The sequence below is a fragment of the Hypanus sabinus genome, chromosome 4 (genome assembly GCF_030144855.1).
Source record: "Hypanus sabinus isolate sHypSab1 chromosome 4, sHypSab1.hap1, whole genome shotgun sequence".
Classification (NCBI taxonomy): Eukaryota; Metazoa; Chordata; class Chondrichthyes; order Myliobatiformes; family Dasyatidae; genus Hypanus; species Hypanus sabinus.
The window spans coordinates 180,671,471-180,694,465 of record NC_082709.1 but is presented as its reverse complement, the minus strand read 5'-3'; the positions used below and the strand labels follow the sequence as shown (position 1 = coordinate 180,694,465).

The following is a 22,995-nucleotide window of genomic DNA, read 5'->3' as shown; positions in this document are numbered from 1 at the left end:
CTGTCCTCTGGAGGGTCTTGAGGCTCGATGCCTTACAGCATCCATACCACACAATGATCCAGCCGTAATGGACACTCTTGATGGTGCTCCTGGAGAAAGTTGTTAGAATGGGGATGGGAGCCTTCCACACCTCAGTTTCCTCAGGAAGTGTTTATGCTGCTGCTCTTTCTTGACTAGTGAAGAGGTGTTGTGGGTCCAGGTTAGATTGTCCATTATGTCCACACCAAGGAACTTTGTGCTCTTCACTCTCACCACCGCAGAGCCACTAATGTGCAATAGAGACTGGTCAACCTGTGTCTTCCTGAAGTCCACAATCATCTCTTGGATTTATCCACATTGAGACACAGGTTGTTGTTCTTACACCATGTTCTCAACCTCTCTACCTCCACTCAGTATGCTGATTCATTATTGTTGCTGATGAGTCCAACCACTGTAGTATCATCAGTGAGTCTGATGATGCAGTTTGAGCTGAATCTGGCAGTGCAGTCATGAGTCAGCAAATGAATTCCAACCATCGGGCTCCTGAACTAGCGTGGATAACTTCACTCTCCTCAACTCTGAACTGATTTTGCAACTTACAAACTCACTTGCAAGGTCTCTACACCTGATGTTCTCAGTATTATTTATTTACTTATTTTTGTGTTTGCAAAGTTTGCCTTATTTTGCATGTTGGTTGTTTGTCAGTCTTCCTGTGTAATTTTTCATAAATTGTATTGTATTTCTTTGTTTTCCTTTGAATGCTGGCAAGAAATTGAACCTCAAGGTAGTATACGGTGACATATACGCATCTTGGTAATATATTTAATATGAACTTTGAATTTTTGGGAGCAAGGTGTCATTTAGGGACGATTTAGGGACATTTGATGAAGCAGAACTTTGGAATTATGAGTACAGCCCCAGAATTGTCTTCCTCTCTCAGTGCAATTAAAATGGTTTAAAACCAAATGAGACCAGAGAAACTATCAGGATAACAATATTATTCCATGTTAGGAGCTGGTTATTATTGGTTCTCAAAAATTGGCTAGCAGTGCTTCTCCTGTCATCTGGCAGAAGGAGACCAAGAAATTCCCGCCAGACCACAGAAATATTGTAGCACATAAAAACACCACATCAGCCAAAGGCATTCCAGCTCCATCCATCCACACACACACACACACACACACACACACACACACACACACACACACACACACACACACACACACACACACACACACACACACACACACACACACACACACACACACACACACACACACACACACACCCCTTTCTAAATAGATGAGGCTGGACTGCTCCGTCTGGCTCTAAATTTCACCATAGCCTTGGTTCAAAAGTCAACCAGAGTTTGAGAAGTGAGATCAGATCAGTTTCAGATTTATTTATCAGGCATATATTGAAACAGTGAAATGTGTCATTTGCAATTAACAACAGACATCGCAAGGATGTGCCGGATGCAGGCTGAAGTGTCGCCACACATTCCAGTGCCAGCATCGCGTGCCCACAATGTTCAGCAGAACAGCGCAAGCAACAACAATAACAACAACAAAATAAAAAAGGGACCACAACAGCAAAACAAACCCCTCACACACACACAGACAAGCCTTCAGCCCCAGGACAGGCCACCTTTGGGCCTCCAGTCCTTGGCCCTGAACAAGCAGACTTGCAGACATCTGACAAGGAAAACCAAGAACTTCAAGCTTCTGGCCGTGTATAAGATGATGAGAGACATTGATCGTGTGGATAGCCAGAGACTTTTTCCCAGGGCTGAAATGGCTAATAGAAGGGGCATAGTTTTCAGGTGTTTGGAAGTAGGTACAAGGGAGATGTCAGTGGTAAGTTTTTCACACAGAGAGTGGTGGATTTGTGGATTGCACTGCTGGAGATGGTGGTGGAAGCGGATACAATAGGGTATCTTAAGAGACTCTTAGATAGGTACACGGAGCTTAGAAAATAGAGGGTTATGTGGTAGGGAAATCCTAGGCAGTTTCTAGAGTAGGTTACAAGGTTGGCACAACATTGTGGGCCAAAGGGCCTGTATTGTGCTGTAGATTTCTATGTTCTATGTCCTATGTTCCACCTCCAGACTCACTGACTTCAACCTCTGGCCTTCAAGCTTCTACCTCTGTACTCGCTGGACTTTGATCTTTGGCATTGTCCTCTGGATTTCTCCAACCTCTGAGTAACAACCTGAGAACTTGCCAATCACGAGATTGACCTTCAGGCCTTGACCCCAGCACTCTGGCTAATCACGAATTTGACCTTTGGGCGTCAACCCAAGGTCTCACTGATCACAAGTTTGACCTTTAGGCCTTAACCCCAGGATCACAAGTATGACCTTCAAGCCTCGACTTCCAGCCTCACACGAACCTCCAACCCCAGCGACCTTGGGAGGGTGGTCACCAGCAATGTTCCCTCTAAGGTGTGTGCCAGTGCACACGCACACATCTTTTGCTACTAGCACACAGAAAGTTGACATCCTCTACTTTGTTGACATGTTACATATATTTCACGATCAAACACAATCACATTTCCTTTTCCATTTTCTGATGTGGACAGTATTGACAATGTGAAGTTTATGGAACTGGCTTATTTAAGCTGTTTTTATTGAAGAAATTATTCAGTTCACCCATGTTGTCACAGGGCAAAAAATTGCTCAGCACAAGATTTTTGCTCACATTGGTCATTACAAATTACTGGGAACATTGGTCACCAGCCCTTGTGAGTCCCACCCATATGAACCTTAAACCTGGAACTTACCAACCTGGGGATTGCTGTTCTCCTCAGCGCCTGCCTATCCAACATCCAGGATTGCCGACCTTTGAATATGGAACACTCCAAACACCAGCTCCTATCCTCACTCTTCATTACTACCTCTGACCTTTAACTCTCCCTCATTCCTGTCTCTGAACTCTAATCTGAACCTTAAACCCTCACAATATCCCCATAACCAACCCTACAAATGTAAAAAAAACTTGTCTAAGCTATAAAATCAATAGACACCTCAGCACCATCTTGACCAGAAGATGGGAGTGACTCCGGTTGACCACAAGGTAACATCTAACTGAACAAGACAGGAAGGAGATCTGGTAAAATTGGTGAATGGCCATCAAGGAGAAAACACTTCAACGTTTGGTGTCATATCTCACACAAGGGAAGTTGGTTGTTGCTGTTCTCAGTCAATCTTCCCAGTCCCATGACATCGCCCCAAGAGTTCCTCAGGGCATGGCATGCTCTCCACTTGCATGGGTGTGCTGTTCCAGCAACTCTCAAGAAGCTTCACAACATCCAGGTTAAGGCAAACCCACTTGCTTGTCTCAATGCAAAATATTCATTCCCTCCACCACCAGTGCATAGAGTCCATAGTGTGTACCATGTACAAAATACACCTCAGGTGCTGGCATGATCCATAGTGACAACACTTCCCAAACTTGGTCTACTACCAAGGACCAACCACCTCAGTAGGACCACAGTGTCTTACACAGTGAATGGCAGAGCACTGACGAGTTGTGGTAGAACAAAGGGATCTGGGAATACAGGTCCATAATTCCTTGAAAGAGTCATCACAGGTGGATAGAATTGTAAAGACAGCTTTTAGAACATTGGACCTTCATAAATCAAAGTATTGTCTACAGGAGATGGGATGTTACGTTGAAGTTGTAAAAGGCATTGCTGAGGAATATTGGAGTATTGTGTGCAGTTTGGTCACCTACCTACAGGAAAGATGTAAATAAGGTTAAAAATTACAAGGATATTGCCGGATCTGGAGGACTCGAAATGAAAGATTGAATATGTTGGAACGTAGAAGATATGATAGAGGTATACATAGTTAAAAGGGGCATAGATAGGGTAAATACTAGCAGACTTTTTCCACTAAGGTTGGGTTGTTCTACAACTAGAGGTCATGGTTAAGGGTAAAAGTTGAAAAGTTTAAGGGGAACATGAGGGGAAATTTCTTCATTCAATGGGACGTGAGAGTCTGGAATAAGCTGCCAGTACAAGTGGTGCATGTAAGCACGATCTTGACATCCAAGAGAAGTTTGGATAGATACAGGGATGGTAGGAGTATGGAGGCTATGGTCCTGGTGCAGGTCCATGGGAGTAGGCATTTAAGTGGCTTTGGCATGGACTAGATGGACAGAAGGGCCTGTTTCTGTGCTGCACTTTCCTAAGACTCTACGACTCTGAGGACGAAGACAGCAGGTATAGGGGGAACACCACTACCTAAAAGATAACCATCTTCCTAACTAGGATCCTAACATCAATAGTTTATTCCTGGCTGTATATGTCAACTGTTTATTCCATTCCATTGATGCTGTGAAACCTGTTAAATACTCCAACATTTCCTGTGTGTTATCCAAACATGGAAATATGTTGGTTACACCATGGTCAGGCTGAGCAATTCAAATACACAGGAATGAAAGAAGCTGCAAAGAATAGTTGACTGCCCAAAACATCATGGGCACATCCCTTCCCACCATCAGCCATATCTACAGAAGGCAAATTCCTTTATCAAAGATCCCCACTATCTGGGCCACAGCATCTTCTCATACCTTCTCATGGCAGGAGATACAGAAGCCTGAAGTCCCAAGGTGTGGAAACAGCTATTTCACTTCAACCATTTGGTTCTTGAACCAGCTGGCAGAACCCTAATCACTACCCTAGTATCTCAATCCTATGGTCACTTTGCACTACAATAGTCTTTGTTATACTTTTTTCTAATCATGTTATTTCTTGTTAAAAAATCATTTCTTATTTATGTATAATTTGACTTTTTCTTGTGCATGTTTTGTTCAAAATGGTTTGTGCCTGTGATAATGTTCTACAGGCTTGTACTTCTGACAATAAACTCCAACTTTGAAATATTTTACAAGTGTGTTGTGGTCCCTGAGTTTAATTCATTAAGTTCCTCCCCAGCTATACACTGGGAGCCTTTTCACCAGCAGAACCACATCAAATCAAGAAAGTACATCACCACATCTTCATGGACTACTAGCATAGACAGAAGCTTAGCTGACTGGCAGGAGGCAAAGATTGGGAATAAAGGGGGCCTTTTCTGGTTGGCTGCCATTGACTAGGGGTGTTTCACAGGGGTCAGTGTTTGGACCAATCCTTTTCACATTATATCTCAGTGATATGGATGACAAAAATTATGACTTTGGGGCTAGGTTTGTGGGCAATACGAAGATTGGTGGAGGGCCAGGTAGTGTTGAGGAAGCAGGGAGTCTGCATAAGGACTTGGACTGATTAGGAGAATCAGCAAAGAATTGGCAGATGGAATACAGTGTAGGGAAGCGTATGGTAATGCACTTCAGTAGAAGGAATAAAAGTGTAGACTATTTTCTAAACAGAGAAAATCCAGAAGTCGGAGTTGCAAAGGGATTTAGGAGTCCTTGTGCAGGACTACCTGAAGGTTAACTTGCAGGTTAAGTCGGTGGTAAGTAAAGCAATGACAATGCTAGCATTCATTTTGAGAGGACTAGAATATAAAAGCAAGGATGTAATGCTGAGGCTTTACAGGGCATTGCTCAGAACACACAGAGTATTGTGAGCAGTTTGGGGCCCCTTATCTAATAAATGATGTCTTGGCATTGGAGAGTGTCCAGAGGAGATTCACAAGTGATCCCGGGAATGAAAGGGTTAACGAATGGGGAGTGTCTGATGGTTCTGAATCTGTACTTGTTTGAATCTAGAAGAATGGGGGGGGGGGAGCTCATTGAAACCTGTTGAATATTGAAAGGCCTAGATAGAGTGGACATTGGGAGGATGTTTCCTACAGGGGAAGAGTCTAGGACCAGAGGGGCAGCCTCAGAAGAGAAGGATATTCCTTTAAAACAGAGGTGAGGAGGGATTTCTTTACCTAGAGGGTGGTGAATCTGTGGAATTCATAGCCACAGACAACTACGGAGACCAGGTCATTGAGTATATTTACTAAAGTGGAGGTTGAAAAGTTCTTGATTAGCAGGGGTGCCAAAGATTACAGGGAGAAGGTAGGAGAATGGTTTGAGAGGGATAATGTCAGCTGTGATTGAATAGCAAAATAGACTTGATGGGCCAAATGGCTTAATTCTGCTCCTATGTCTTATGGACTAATGGGGACATGCAATAAATGTTGACTCTGCCTATTAATCATAAATTAATTTAAGAAACAGAAACCTTGCTAGGAGAAGAGGATCATGTATATGATCTCCAACCCAATTAGTTCCCTTCTAATTTTCTTCAGGCCTCTCTTATTTCCTTTCCTCCTAGGAGAATTCTTCAAATTATTACCCGTGTAGTGTAATTTCCTTCAATATTCTTCCTCTGTTCCTTTTGCAAGCACTGATGTCCCAGCTGCCAAATGAATCCAAGAGGTCAAAAAGGAGCAAATCCCAGCAACTGTGTCCAAGTTATTCACCACTGATGCCTAACATTGTTTAGATCTTGTGTGTCCATTTCCAAACACAGGAATACACGAACACACAGCAGTTGGGTCAAGAGACCGATGGATGGATGGATGGATGGATGGATGGATAGATAGATAGATAGATAGATAGATAGATAGATCAATAGATAGATAGACAGACAGATAGAATGATTATAAAAACAAGGACGTAATGCTGAAGATTTATAAAGCAATGGTCAGAACTCACTTAGAGTATTGGGAGAAGGTTTACCCCCCTATCACCCCCCCATCTAAGAAAGCCTGAGCTGTCGTTTCAGAGGGCCCATAAGAGGTTCATCAGAATGCTCACAGGAATGAAAGCGTTAAAGTATGAGGAGCATTTAATGGTTCTAGGCGTCTACTTGCTAGATTGACTGAAACCTATTAAATATTGGAAGATCTAGATAGAGTGGACTGTGGCGAGGAGGTTTTCAATAGCGAGGAAGTCTAGGACCCAGGGTACATTCTCAGAAAAGAAGGATGTCCATTTAGAACAGAGGTGAGAAGGAATTTCTTTACCTAGATTGTGGAGAATCTGTGGAACTTAATGCTACAGTCGCGGAGTAGGCCAAGTCATCGGGTATATTGAAGGCGGAGGTTAATGGGTAAGGACATCAAAGGTTACGGGGAGAAGGCAAGAGAATGGGGTTGAGAAAGAAAATGGCAGAATGGTATCGATGAGCCGAATGACCTTACTTCTGCTCCTATGTGTTATGGTCTTATGGACACATAGATGAGCATCTTAAACTCGTGCGTTTTCTCTCTATGTGTAGGCAGAGTGATGCTAGAAGTTACACCAGAATAATTGAACGTACAAACTTAAACCTGCGTTTCCCGCACGCAGTCTATGAACACTGCTCCCTACTGGGGACTGAGGACATTACACCACAATCCAGACCGGAGCATTTCTTCGGCTATTAAAATTTCTTAAATATAACTGTGCAGGATTCTTTTTATTATTGGAGTTAGTGTATGTAAAATAGATTGAACCTCAAATAACTCCATATATTTCAGTACATGCAGTTGTTCTGTCAACAGGATAAGTCTACCACCTCAGCTCAGTGACAAGCAAGAGAAAATCTGCAGGCGCTGGAAATCCGAGGACGCACACAAAATGCTGGAGGAGCTCAGCAGGCCGGGCAGCGTCTGTGGAAAAGAGTAAACAGTCGACCTTTCGGACCGAGACCCTTCGGCGGGACGTTTCGGCTCGAAACGTCGACTGCACGCTCTTTAGTTCCTCCAGCATTTTGTGTGTGTTTCCTTAGCTCAATGGCCAGCACTTAGGGACCACAACCAGGTGGCTGAGATTGGATGCGGCTAGGACACTGGACAGAAGGCTCATTAACGCTCATCAGCAATTTGGGAAACAGCTACATTTTTAAATGTTTTGCACATTCCCCAAATTCTCACTCAGAAATTATAGACGGGCTCGGACGAGAATGAAAGATACCCTGTCGCAGGTGGTTCTACAGCGCGCTGAGGAGTGGGCAGAAAAGGGCTAGGATGGGAGGGAGGATGAGATTCATTGTGGTCTGCATAAAAGGACCGCTCTCATGAGCTGCCCTTTCCCGGAGGTTGCTACTCTTGTTGCTGTTCGGGACCGGGATTCACCTGCAGAGTGAAGTGGGGATACATCATACCGTCATGCCAGGCTCAGCAAATGGGAAATCCAATAGCGAGAGTTTCTCTACCATGAGACGTTCCCTTTACGCCCCAGGCACCTCGCACTCAAGCTATGACTCTGTCCGCAGTCCTAAGAGCTTCCGAACAGAGTCATAGCGTAATACAGCACGGAAACTGGCGTTTCGGCCCATCTCGACCATGACAAAATGCCCACCTAAGCCAGTCCCATTTGGTCCATCGACCTCTACACCTTTCTTATCCGTGCACCTGTCTTTCTCTATTTTATCTACAGATACTGCACGGTATCAGGCCCTCCCAGGCCAATGTGATCAATTACACCATGTGATCAATTAACTACTAACCCATACATCTTTGGGAGCATGGGGGGGGGGGGAACCGGAACACCTGGAGGAAACCCATAGTGAGAACTTGCAGTCCCTACAGGGAACCCGGGTCTATGACGCTCCGATAATATTACCATAAACCGCAGCTACGCAAGCGTCGTGTTATTTGTGCCTTCACCTGTTGTTTTTCGCTATGTCCGTCCCACATCATTTAGTGCGCTAAAGATGCCAACCCGCTTTCAGAAGAAAAAATTCCAGGAGCCAATTCCCCTGTCAACTCGGGAGTCCTGGGAGATTGCACATGCTGGGATCACAAGCAAAGAAAAACAACAGGCTAAAAATTCCCCAACATTTTTATGTTGGTGCCTTTGTGAACTTGCAGTGAGATTAAAGAATACGTGCAGGTGCACAGAGAGAGGGCGAGAGAGAAAAACAGATTCCTTCTATCATTTATCCCAATAAACCTTCCTTCAAAATTACTGTCCGCTGGAAGTAAATAAATAATAGCTCTTAATTGACCCAATGATCCACATATTACGATCGTTTATGACGATCAACATGCTATGTCGCCAAGTTCGGGTGAACGAGAACCCGCGACGTATTTTCACAACCGTATCTCGCCTAAGTAAATGGGTGACGCTGTTTGGACAGCGGTGATTGGGTCGCCGCCAGGATATTGCAGGAAGGGGGAGGGCACGATGGGAACCTCGCCTTTAACACGCAACGGTGACGATCTGTTACAGCCGGTGCCGGTTTGAAAACTCCGCTATAAATTCAATGGTACTCTGCCTTCTGTCTTAGACTCGACTCCCTTCTCCGCTGGTTCGCAGTGAAGGAGGGGGGAGGTGACAGCCGCTTTGCAAAGAATTTTACGTACAAAATAAACATTTTGACGCATCTCCAGTTGCGAGACAAAAAAAAATTGGGAACTTGGAAAGTTTGCGGAGACTTGTTTTTTCATAATTTAGCTTTGAGAATAACTATCTATCGACCGGTGCGTTTTATTTTTTTTTAATCATACCCTGCTTTGCCTGCGGACAATGTTGTTGCTCGCCTTGTGGAGTCTGCCGGTGCTATGCCTTGCGGGAGTGCAGCCTGCTCCCAGTCAGAGGCACGCCGAGCGCAATCTGTTCCCCCTGCGACCGGGATGGAGAAGGAGAAATGGGGTAGTACAAGCGGTGGATCGGATTTACGCGGGGGACGGCAAGCTCGGTTACATGCTGTACGCAGACGGTAAGAGGTTCCTGCTGGACCTGCAGCGAGACGAAGCTGTCACCTCGCCCCGCTTCGGCGCCTCCATCGTGGGGGGCTTGGAGCTTGACGATGGGACGAGCGGCCGCTGCTACTACCGGGGGACGGTGGACAATAACCCGGTGTCGCTTGCCGTCTTCAATGTGTGCGGGGCTCTGAACGGTTTCTTCGCGCTGGGCAAATCGCGCTACACCATCAGCCCGTTGACCGACATAGGTTCCCGGGGCCATCGGGCTTTCGGTGACGGCTCGGAGCCGGTGCTTCACGTCTTCGCCAGGGATGCTTTCAGGTTCCAGACTTTGGCACAGCCCAGCCGTTGCGAAAGCCGTGACAAGGACGGGCAGCATCCCAACTCCTCCGACAGCCCGGGAGAGCCGAAACAGCCCGGGCGCTCCAAGCGCTCGGTGTCCCGGCCGCGGTACGTGAAGCTGCTGCTGGTGGCCGACGCATCCATGTCCAGCAAGTACGGGCGCAACATCCAGCACTACCTCCTGACGCTGGCTTCCATCGCTTCCAAGCTCTTCGGCCACGCCAGCATCGAGAACTCCGTGCGCCTAACCGTGGTCAACATCACTGTGGTCAGCCAGGCGGCCGAAGGGCCGCAGATCGACAAGAACGCCGCGGCCACCTTGAAGAGTTTCTGTAAGTGGCAGCATGCCAGGTACGGCGGGACGGATGGGCAGACGGAGCGACACGATGCTGCCCTCCTCTTCACCCGAGAGGTAAGCCACTTAACCCCTGGTCCGTGCCAGTAACGTGCAGCTTCTGCTCTCTGCTTTGAGAACGCTCCCGGTTTAACAGCGGATTGGAGCATTGGCGGGAAAAGGACACTTAGTCCCAAGGAGTCTGACCCTTTGCCCCCACTGACTAAAGATTTGTGTGTGTGTGCGCGCGCGCGGGGGGTGGGGTTAACTTTGTAAAATAGTTATTAATCTCCTGGTGAATTAATTAATTGCTTTTCCTCCAACCAATTTACGAAATCGCTTCAAAAATAACCTTATGATACCCCAGGGGCACTCCAGGATCTCCGAGATAGGCACCACAGATGATAGGAAAATGGAGGGCAATGTGGGAGAGAAGGATGAGATTAATTTTAGAATGGGTTAAAAGGTAGTCACAACATGGTGGGCCGAAGGGTCTGTACTGTGCTGTGACGTTCTGTGTTTAATGTCGTGAACTATCTCAAGGTATTGTAACCCATCTCCTCTCGCCTTTTTCCCTCATGCCACCGGTCCTATCACCCCATCTCTTTCCCCTTCCGGTCCTTTCAATCTGCCCACCGCCCGCACATTAGTTCCTCCGATTCCCCTCCATACCCTTTATTCCGTGGTCCATTGTCCTCTCCTATTATGCTCCATCTTCTTAAGCCCTTTATCATTTCCACCTATCGCCTCTTGCATCATTATCGGTCTCCCCTCTCCCTCATGTGCCTACCAGCCCCCTCACCTGGATCACCCGCCCTTTCCCCTCACATGTTAATATCGGCTCTCCCCCCCCCCCCCTTTCTTTCGAGTCCCGATGAAGAGACACGACCCGAAATGTTGACTGTCTGCGGTCTGGTACTGTGCGGTGATGTTTTAGTACGGGGTTTTGAAAATAAATTGTATTGTTGGCTGTCATCTGTCAAGCTGCTTGATGATGGACATGCCTTTGGGGGTCCCGGGTTCAATGTTTAGTTGACTGATGTTTGGGGGTAGCAAGCACTTGGAAAGCGCCTGCGGACGAAGTCAGCCTGAACCAGCAAATGCGAGGCAGTGAGATGTTTGTAAACACTGCTCTATCGCTTGCAGGCATGGAGCACGTGTTTGCGAAATTAAAGGGGCGCCGAGCTCATTGAAGCGTCCTCTGCCGAATGTTATTCCGCAATCGTTCACAAACATGTTGTGCCAATCAAGTGCATTGTGTCATGACGGATAACTTATGGCCGTATTCCCTCTGCGAGCTAGTGACGCTGTTTTGCCAGCCGTTTTAAATTCCTCATTAAAGCGCTTGGAGGAACCCTTGCGAACAGAAACCTCCACCTCACACTCGCTGTTTCCGCAGGTTTGTGTTGTTTATTCTATCTGTTTGCAGCAAGGGTTTCCCAATCTTTTTTTTTTGTGCCTTGGACAAATACGATTAATCAAGAGGTCCGTGGCCAGCAAGTTGGGAACCCCAGATTTAGAGGTAGGGCACGGAGCCGGCCCTTCTGGCCCTCCGAGCGACCCAGCCCACCAACTAACCTATTTAACCTTAGCCTAATAGCAATGGGACAGTGGGAGGAAACAGGGTCCCCGGAGGAAAACCCGCACTCTCAAGTAAAATGTACCAACTGTGAAGTCCATCCCCCCTAGAAGTGGACTGCAGGACAGTAACAGTGAGAGGAGAAGGCTGGGATGGATCATCCCCACCCTGATTATTTGGGTGCCTGTTCTCTTTTGTCTCCACTCCTTGCGCCAGAACCCCAGGGCTACCTGCTCATCTATTCCATCCTCCTTTTCTACTAACCCACACGTCAACCCCCATCCCTTCCCTCAATGTTTTATTAAAAAGATTTAACATTGGAATATTTTGTACAGTTCTGGTTGCCACACTATAGGAAAGGAAGTTATTGCACTGGCAAGACTGCAGAGGAGATTCACTTGGATGTCAGACTGTACGACATAAGAACAGAATTAAGTCATTCAGCCCATCGAGTCTGTGCTGCCATTCCATCATGGCTGATTTATTATCCCTCTCAACCCTAGTATCCTGCCTTCTCCCCGTAACCTTTAATGCCCTTGTTAATCAAGAACCTATCAACCACTGCTTTACATATACCCAGTGACGTGGCCTTCACAGATTCACCACCTGGCTGAAGAAGTTTCTTCTTGTCTTTGTTCTAGGGGACATCTTTCCATTCTGAGGCTGAGCCTCCAGTCCCAGATGCTGCCACTATTGGAAACATTTTGTATGTAACATGGAGGATTTTGGTGATGGGGAGAGAATAGATAGGTTGGGCTTGTTTTCCTTAGAGCAAAGTAAGCCAAGGGGTGACCCGATGGGGGCATAGATAGGGTAGACAGTCAAAATAATTTTTCCATGCTGGGGCATCTAAAACAAGGGGACATAGATTTAAGATTGGAGGCTGATAGGGGCGGCATAGTAGCATAGCAGTTAGTGTAATGCTATTATAGTGCCAACAACCTGGGTTCAATTCCCGCCATTGTTTGTAACAAGTTTGTTCCTCCCACATTCCAGGTTTGTTGGTTAATTCATCACATGGGTGTAATTGTGCAATGTGGGCCTGTTGCCGTACTGTATCTCAAAATTTAAAAAAATAAAAAAACTTAAAGATCCTAGCAATTAAATTATTGCATAATGGTTGATATCCAGTACATGCTACCAGAGGAGGTGCTGGAAACTGTTTAAGGAGAGTTTGGACAGATATTTAACCAGACAACGTATAGGTGAATGGATTAGTGTAAATGACCACACTCCTGAACCCGTTCAAATAATACTACTGTTTCTTTATATCTACTATGAATGACTGCAAGAAAATGAATCTCAGGTAGTACAGTGGATTCCAGTTAATTGGGACACATAGGGCCAATCAGTTTGACCTAATTAAGCAGTTGTCCCAATTCGGTGAAGTTTCACAGAAATAGTTTAAATGGTATATAAAAAAGACAAACTACCATTGAACTGATTAACAACTGTATATTTAAAAGAAATGCAGAACAAATTGGAAGACTATCAATACTACTACAGTATTATAAAACTGTGTATTAGCTCCCTATAGTTATCAAAGGATGAATTATGGTGGTGTGTTCTTTTGACTGTAAATGAACAAAATCAGCACCGATACCTTGGTGTAGAAAATGTACTGCCTTCATGCAGTTTCTGACAATTGCATCCTCCAAATCTTCATTTTCATTGTAACATTGAAGATGATTTTCAATACCTTCAAATTCTTCATAGTTCCTACCTTGAAGAAGTAGTGAAATTAGTGAAATCCTTTCAGTTTTACTCTCACTGTTTCTGGTATCTCCAAGCCTGAAGGCTTGAAACCACAGTGAGTAAACCTGTTCTGAATTGTCTTGTTGCTCACCAGCTAACAATGACAAAATTTGCTGTTTTTTTTAACACAGTACACACATTTGGTGCTATTTTTAAACTGTTCTTTCAAAGTATGCTGTGGTGTTTAACGGACACACAAGTGCACACGTATGACACTAATTCAGCAACAGTCTCCTGTCCAAATTAAGCTGTGCAGTGTTCCAAAAAATCAAAAGGAATCCTGGCTATTTCTCAATTAGTTTTTGTTCTTTAAGTGTCCTAAATAAGTGGCTGCTCCTATCAACCAATGGCCCAATTAACCAAATACACTGTATATGGTGACATTTAGATACTTTGATAATAAATTTACTTAGAACTTTGGACTTTGAACCAGCATAGTTAACTTCACTCACTTCAACTCTGAACTCAGTCCACAATCTGCAGATTCCCCTTTAAGGACCCTATGACTCAAGTTCTCAGTATTATTTGTTTAGTCTTTATCTGCAAAATTTATCATCTTTTGCTTATTGGTTGTTCAGCAGTCTTTGTGTATGTATAGTTTTTCATTCAATTGTATGTCTTTATTTTCCTGTAAATGACTGCAAGAAAATGAATCTCTAGGTAGTATGTGGTGACCTATGTCCTTTGCTAATAAATTTACTTTGAAAAGGTCAGCATGGAAGTGAAGGGCTGAAGGGCCTGATTCTGTGCTCTGTGATTGATATTAAGCGATGACATTTTTAAGTGAATTGTAATGTTATCATTTTTGCAAGTTCTTTTGTCCTCTAGGTGCTTCTTAAAGTGTCAAGGGTAGTGCTTGTATAGTTCTGGCATCCTTCCATGACTATTTATCTACTCCTCCCACTAAAGTGATTGCATTAGTAAAGCAATGGAAATTCAACTGCTCCAAACTTGTTCTTAGTAAAACACCAGATTTCAGAATAAGGTGAATCACCACAGTCATCTTACACACAAGAGATTCTGCAGACGTTGGAATACATATACACATGAAATTGCAGATAGAAAGCAAAGGGTAGCAGTGAATGGGTGTTTCTCAGACTGGCTGGAGGTGACTAGTGGGGTACCACAGGGCTCTGTATTGGGACCACAGCTCTTTATGATTTATGTCAATGATTTAGATGAGGGCATTGAAAACTATATCAGCAAGTTTGCTGACGATACTGAACTGGGTGGCAGTGTGACATGCGAAGAGGACGTTAGGAGAATACAGGGAGACTTGGATAGGCTGAGTGAGTGGGCAGATACTTGGCAGATGTCATTCAATGTGAATAAATGTGAAGTTATCCACTTTGGAAGCTGGAACAAGAGGGCAGAGTATTGTCTGAACGGTGTCAAGTTAGGTAAGGGAGAAATACAAAGAGACCTAGGAGTCCTAGTTCACCAGTCAACGAAGGTGAATGAGCAAGTGCAACAGGCAGTGAAGAGGGCAAATGGAATGTTGGCCTTTGTTACAAGGGGAATTGAATACAAGAGCAAGGATGTTCTTTTGCATTTGTACAGGGCCCTGGTGAGACCACACCTGGAATATTGTGTACAGTTTTGGTCTCCAGGTTTAAGGAAGGACATTCTGGCAGTTGAGGAAGTGCAGCGTAGATTCACTAGGTTGATTCCTGGGATGGCAGGGCTGTCTTACGCAGAGAGATTGGAGAGATTGGGCTTGTACACGCTGGAATTGAGGAGATTGAGAGGGGATCTGATTGAAACGTTTAAGATAATTAAAGGATTTGATAGGATTGAGGCAGGAAATATGTTCCAGATGTTGGGAGAGTCCAGTACCAGAGGGCATGGATTGAGAATAAGAGGTCAGTTATTTAAAACAGAGTTGAGGAAGAGCTTCTTCTCCCAGAGAGTTGTGGAGGTGTGGAATGTACTGCCTCGGAAGACGGTGGAGGCCAATTCTCTGGATGCTTTCAAGAAGGAGCTGGATAGATATCTGATGGATAGGGGAATCAAGGGATATGGGGACAAGGCAGGGACTGGGTATTGATAGTGAATGATCAGCCATGATCTCAGAATGGCGGTGCAGACTCGAGGGGCCGAATGGTCTACTTCTGCACCTATTGTCTATTGTCTATTGAAATGCTGGAGGAACTCAGCAGATCAGGCAGCATCTATGGGCTGGCTCTCTTCATCTGGATACCACAGTTGGAAAACACTTTTGGAGTCTGGGTGTCACTGACAATGCCAGCATTTATTACCCATTCCTCCCTGCCCTTGAGAAGATGATGAGATGCCTTGAACCACAGCAGTCTGGGATATAGACTGTGTATTCACCCTCCTAATTCAAAGATTCAGATTTAATATGGAAAGGTTTTTTCTAACTCTGGATTGCAAACTAAGGAAGTAATATTTCACATTGTTGCCATAGCCATACTCGCCCCTTGCCCAAGCTAACAAGGATTTGGTTATTAGTTTTCCCATTGAAAATCAAATGCAGAACCGGTACATGGACCATGTCGTGGAGGGAAAACCATGGTATTGATGGTTACTGTGTCCTGACATTGACTTGGACACTAATGTGCAGTGACTGTATTGAACGTGCAACCAGAGGCATTCACATTCCTCAATGACCATCTCCCTGACCTCTCGTTAATATTAGTTGAAGGAGCAGTGAGTCGTGGTGGAGCTCCTTGGGGCCAGAGCTGGAACTGCTGCTTTTAATATTAATTCATGTTTAGGGCACAATTCCCAGGTCAAATTACAAGTTGAATTTATTGTAATATGCACCATTGCTTGTGTGCACAAGCGCAATGAAAAACTACTTACAGTAGCATCACGGGCACAGAGCATCAAATGCACAACATTCACAAGAGAAACAAATCATACAAATATTGCACAAGGAAGAACAGAATTAGAACAAGAGACCATTATAGAGAAAGTGGTCACAGCGTTCCTATACTGAGTTAATCATTGGGGTTGTGCAGATTGGTTTAATATCCAAATCGTTGAAGGGGAGTAGCTGTTCTTGAACCTGGTGGTATGGGACTTCAGGCTTCTGCTCAATGGTAGCGGTGGTCTCGGTGCTGCTGAAGGGTTGGGAGGGAGAGTGAGCCATGGGATGGTGGCAGAACAGTAAACCAGAGCCCTGCACGAACAATCCCAAGACCTAAGAGCAACACAGTATGTGGTGGGTAGAATCACAGCTCCAAAGGTCCAAGTTTAATCCCAACCTCTTGGTACCGTCCATGTGGAGCTGCACATTCTTCCTGCAACCACTTGGGTTTTGCCTGAATGTTCCTGTTTCTCTGGCCAGCCTCCACCCCTCTACCCCATCCCCCTCCACATCCCAAAGACACATGAGTTAGCGAGTTAATCATAAAACAATGGGCAAATGGAGAGTTGACGGGCAGGTGGGAGAGAATGGGAAGTGACTACACTCAAAGGGATTGTTCCCCAGGGAGCCGGGATGGTTCCTGGGTACCAAATAATCTCTTTCTGTATTGTTCTACAGGTAAGATAAATGTTCCATCGGCCACTGAACATCTAGGATTAAAGGAAGTGCAGTCCAGTCATTAGCAATAATAAACACAAAACATGGGATTGTCATGCAACACACTCAAAATACTGCAGGAACTCAGCAGGTTGGGCAGCATCTATGGATCCATGGCCCAAAATGTCAACTGTTTATTCCTCTCCATAGATGCTGAGTTCCTCCACCATTTTGTGTGTTTCTCAAGCTTTCTAGCATCTGCAGAATCTCTTGTTTAGGATTGTCATAGAGAGTGCTTTTGTTGACTGATGTCATTTGGGGAGGAGAACTGTTGTCTTCATCCATGAGATAGAGAAGCGGAATTATGCCATTCGGCCCATTGAGTCTGCTCCGCAGTTCCATCATGGCTGATATATTAAGCATCTCATCCAGTACATGATTCCAGACCCATCCATGGAGTGGACTCGTATTAGCCGTGTGAGATAGCCAGCCAGCCACTCAGCTCCAGAGCAGCAAATGTGTGGGGTTAACAGTAACACCCAGATTCAAAAACAGGATTTGAAAAAAGAGTAGATGAGCTGGTGTAAACTGGTGAACAAGTGGCAGTTCCAGGCTCAGGACTGGAGGTGTTACATGTTGGCAGCGAGAACAAGCAGATGTAACGCAAGTGTAAGGGTGTACAAGACTCAGTGGTCTAGGGATAAGTGGAGTATTGTGATCAGTTTAGGCTGCCCTGCTATATGACAGATGTTATTAAACTGGAAAGAGTACAGAAAAGATTTATAAGATACTGTCAGGATTCAAGGGCCTAACATCAGGGAGATGTTAAACAGGCTTGGACTTTATTCCTTGGAATGTAGGAGACGGGATGGTAACCTTATAGAGGTGCATAAGTTCATGAGGGGCATCGAGAAGATGATATGACAACATATATGTACTTTGGTAATAAATCTACACACTTTTTAATCACGGGTTTGGGAAATCAAGAACTACAGGTTTAAGGTGAGAGGAGTGAGATTTGTAGGAACCTGGGGTGGGTAACTTTTTTTACACAGGGTGGTTTGTATGTTCTGCCAATGGAAATGACCAAGGTAAAATTCAAGGTTCAAGTTTATTTATCACCTGTACATTGAAACATACAGTGAAATGTGTAGATTGCATTAACAACCAACCACGGTGTGTTGGTGTCAGCCCACAAAAAAATTGGGCAGGTACATGGATAGGAAAGGTTTGGAAGTTTATGAGCCAAATGCAGCCAGAGAGCCATCTTAGATGTGCATCTTGGTTGGCATGGACTAGATGGACCAAAAGGCCTTTTCCCTGCTGTATAACTGTAAGGAGTCAGCTATTCTCTTAATATCACAAGGGTAGAATGATATTGTTCAAAAATAGCCATCTCAGATGTGCATCTTGGTTGGCATGGACTAGATGGGCCAAAAGGCCTTTTTCCCTGCTGTATAACTGTAAGGAGTCAGCTATTCTCTTAACATCCCAAGGGTAGAATGATATTGTTCAAAAATAGCAGTTAAGCCAGTTTCAGCAGCTGCTTCTCCATGTCCGGACACCTCTGAGACTGCTTTTGGAAAGTCATTGGCTTGTGCTTTAGAATATAGCAAGGATGTAAAGCTAAGGCAAACCAAATCTGGAGTATTATAAGTGGTTTTGGACCCCTTATCTAAGAGAGGGTGTGCTGGCATTGGAGAGGGTCCAGAGGTGGTTCTTGAGAATGATTCCAGGAATGTGAGGGTTAACATAGGAGTGTTGGATGGCTCTGGGCCTGTACTCACTGGAGTTTAAAAGAATGAGGGGGTGATCTCATTGAAGGCTATTGAATATTGAAGGGCCTAGATAGAGTGAATGTGGAGAGAGTGTTTCCTCTATTTGGGGAGTCTAGGACAAGACAGCACAGCCTCAGAATACAAGGACATCACTTCAGAATGGAGATGAGGGATTTCTTTAGCCAGTGAGTGGTGAATCTGTGGAATTCATTGCCACAGACCGTTGTGGAGATCAAGTCATTGGGTATATTTAAAGCGGAGGTTAATTGGTTCTTAATTAGTCAGGTCATCAAAAGTTACAAGGAGAAGGCAGGAGAATGAGTCTGAATCAGGTTTAATATCACTGGTATGTGTCATGAAATTTGTTAACTTAACAGCAGCAGTTCAATGCAATACATAGTATAGAAGAAGAAGAAAACATTAATAGGATAATAATAATAAATAAATAAGCAAAACAATTATAGTATATGTGTACTGAACATCTGCCTCTTCCTCTCATACTGGCTATCTCCCCTCTAACTTTCTCTTGGGAAATAAAAACATACACTGTTCACTTCCTTTCACAGGTGCCGCCTGGCCCACTGAGTTCCTTCAGCGGTTTATTTTTTTTCTCTCAAGAGATTCCAGAATCTGCAGTCTCTCGTGTATTCGCTTTATTCTCTCTCAGTTCCACCCGGTAGTTGTGTCTTCAATGCATGCACTCAAGTCACTTAAACTCAACTCTTAAAGTCTTTTTCCAAAGAATACCCAAAGGGGACAGTGCTGTGAATCTTAAAATATTTATTTTTCTAGAGAAACAGCACAGTAACAGGCCCTTCTAGACCACGAATCAGTGCCACCCAGTTCCATCTATACAACCAGTTAACCTATTAACCGATACATCTTTTGAAGGTAGGAGGAAACCATAGACCCACAGGAACACCAAGCAGTCACGGGGAGAACATACAAACTCCTTACAGACAGTGGCAGGAATTGAACCTGTGTTCCTGGTGCTGTCTTAGAATTACACTAACTGCTACACTACCATATTGCCCCAAAAGTACTTGAAACTCCAACAGTACATAACAATTGTATTTTCAACATAGTTAGATGTATACTTTCAACATACACTCAGTGGGTACTTTATTAGGTACAGGAGTGGAGTGTGGTAGAACCTTCTGCTGCTGCGGCCCATTACCACTTCAAGCTTCCTCTTCTGCATACCACTGTTGTAACGCAAGGTTATTTGTGTATCTTCTAAGTTTTTCCAAGCTCTCATAAGACATAGGAGCGGAATTAGGCCATTTGGCTCATTGAGCTTGCTCTGCTGTTCAATCATGGCAAATCCATTTCCCGTTTAACCCCATTCTCCTTCCTTCTCCCCATAACCTTTCACATCCTGACTAATCAAGAACTATCAGCCTTCACCTTAAATGTACCCAGGGACTTGGTTTCACAGCTGCCTGTGGCAACCAATTCCACAGATTCACCACTGTCTGGTGAAAGAGGTTCCTCCACATCTCTAAATTAATGTCTGCATGTCAAACCGAGTATCAACAGAATTACCCCATTGACCACCCAGTGGAGGAATAGAGGGATCTTGAGGTCCATGACCATAGATCCCTCAGAGCTCCTGCACAAGGTGATAGGGTGGTTAATAAGGCATATGGCAAGTTAGCCTTCATTACTCAGGGATTGAGTTCAATAGCTGCCAGGTAATATTGTAGCTCCATATTGTGTTGAGTTTTGGTTGCCTCATTTTAGGAAAGATGTGGAAGCTTTACAGAGGGTGCAGAGATTTACCAGGATGCTACTTGGATTAGAGAGCACGTCTTATGAGGAAAGTTTGAGCGAGCTAGACCTTTTCTCTACGGAGCTAACAATGAAAGGTGACTTGATAGAGGTGTACAAGATGATAAGAGGTATAGATAGAGTGGACAGCCAGCATCTTTTACACAGGGTGGAAATGGCTGTTACGAGAGGAAGTCATTTTAAGGTGGTTAGAGGAAGATATAGGGGGATTCAGACGTAGATATTTTCATAAAAAGAGGATGGTGGGTGTATGGGACACACTCCTGGGAGGACAGGGGTGGGGGTGGTAGGTTAGGGACATTTAAGAGACACTTAGATAGGTAGAATTTCCTGAAATTCAAGAGTGCTAGTGACAAAGGTGAGTGCAGTTGCTATTACTAAGGACAAGGTGCTTGGGAAACTGAAAGGTCTAAAGGTAGATAAGTCACCCGGACCAGATGAACTACACCCCAGGGTTCTGAAAGAGGAAAACTGAAGAGATTCTGGAGGTATTAGTAGTGGCCTTTCAATAATCACTTGGTTCTGGAGGTCTGGAAAATTGCAAATGACACTCCACTTTTCAAAAAGGGAGGGAGGCAGAAGGGAAGTTATAGGCCAGAATCTGATTTCATTGGTTGGGAAGATGTGGGATTCCAACTATTAACGTTTCAGAGTACTTGGAGGCACATAATAAAGTAGGCCAAAATCAGCATGGTTTCCTTGAAGGGAAATCTTGCCTTACAAATCTTTTGGAATTCTTTGAGGAAATAACAGGTAGGACAGACAAGGGAGAGTCAGTGGACATTATTTACTTGGGTTTTCAAAAGCCCTTTCACAAGGTGCTGCACATGAGGCTGCTTAACAAGATAAGAGCCCATGATATTATAGGAGAGATGGCGTGGCGTGGATACGAGATTAGCTGACTGGCAGGAGGCAAAGTGAGGGAACAAAGGGGACCTATTCTGGTCACTGCCATGATGAGTGGTGCTCCACAGGTACTGGGACTGTTTCTTATATTATACGTCAATGATTTGGATGGTGGAATTAATGGCTTTATGACCCAGCTTGCAGACAATACAAAGAATAGGTTGGGGGTGGACAGGCAGTGTTAGGGAAGCAGAGAGTCTGCAGAAGGACTTGAACAGACTGGGAGAATGAGCAAACCGGTAGATGGAATAGAGTGGAAGGAAGTCCGTGGTCATGCACTTTGGTAGGAGGAATAAAGGCATTAACTATTTTCTAAACAGGAAGAAAATTCAAAAGTCAGATGTGCAGAGGAACTTGGGAGTCCTTGTGCAGGGTTCCATAAAGGTTAACTTGCAGGTTAGGTCAATGCTGTCATTCATTTCAAGAAGACCAGAATATAAGAGCAAGGATGGGATGCTGAAGCTTTATAAAACATTAGTCAGACTGCATTTAAAGTATTATGGTTCCTTATCTAAGACGAGGTGTCCTGGTATTGGAAAGGGTCCAGAGGAGGTTCACAAGAATCATTCTGGGAATGAAAAGGTTAATGTATGATGAGTGTTTTGTGTCTGTGGGTCTGTACTTGCTGGAGCTTAGAAGCATGAGAGGAGATCTCATTGAAACCTATCGAATATTGAAAGGCCTAGACAGAGTAGATGTGGAGAGGATGTTTCCTATAGTGGTGAGTTTAGGACCAGGGGCACAGCCTCAGAATACAAGGACATCCATTTAGAATAGAGATGAGGAGGAATTTCAATAGCCAGAGAGTGATGAGTCTGTGGAATTCATTGCCGCAGACTGCTGTGGAGGCCACATCATTGAGTATATTTGAAGCAGGGGTTGATAGGTTTTGATTTGTAAGGGCATTAAAGATTACGGGGAGAAGGCAGGAGAATGGCATTAATAGGGATAATAAATCAGCCATGATAGAATGGTGAAGCAGACTCAATGGGCTGAATGGCCCAAATTCTGCTCCTATGTCTTATGATCTTATGGATGGATGAAAAAAGTGGAGGGTTATGTGGGGCGGAAGTGTTAAATTGATCTTAGAGTAGGTTAGAAGGTTGGCACAACATTGTGGGCTGATGGACCTGTACTGTGTTGTACTGTTCTATAACACAGTAAGGGCAGTCCCAGGATCAAAATACCAATGCCATAGCCACAGTTCAAATACTTTAACCCTCTTGGCAACAGTAAGCCCATCAGCCCTACTGGGGCATTAGGCCTCTGGCAGTAGCTCGTTTTTGACCTCTGTCTGGAGACAGTCTTTCACATTGCCCCCAAGTGATGTCCGTATTCAAAGATCCTTCCTTTCCCAGGGATCAAGTCGTTGGAGCTTCTGTTGGTGCGGCTTTTTTTTTTACGGGATGG

General features: G+C 44.5%; 1 protein-coding gene and 1 long non-coding RNA gene across 10 annotated transcripts in view; one reads left to right on the top strand and one right to left on the bottom strand.

Annotated features, from left to right (window-relative positions):
• LOC132393547 (uncharacterized) overlaps positions 1-9,547 on the bottom strand; it is a 37,334-nt gene extending 27,787 nt beyond the window's left edge. For 3 of the 9 annotated variants that reach the window (XR_009511927.1, XR_009511924.1, XR_009511929.1), the window contains exon 1: positions 9,413-9,517. This is a non-coding gene — a long non-coding RNA (uncharacterized LOC132393547). Of the gene's footprint in view, positions 1-9,412 lie in introns of all 9 variants that reach the window. The other 6 variants (XR_009511930.1, XR_009511928.1, XR_009511926.1 and 3 more) reach the window with 4 other exon arrangements.
• LOC132393545 (A disintegrin and metalloproteinase with thrombospondin motifs 5) overlaps positions 1-22,995 on the top strand; it is an 84,285-nt gene that overhangs the window by 9,816 nt on the left and 51,474 nt on the right. Inside the window, exon 2 of the mRNA XM_059968938.1 lies at positions 9,415-10,364. Within this exon, the coding sequence (XP_059824921.1) occupies positions 9,432-10,364 (933 nt within the window). The 5' untranslated portion in view covers positions 9,415-9,431. The remainder of the gene's footprint in view (positions 1-9,414; positions 10,365-22,995) is intronic.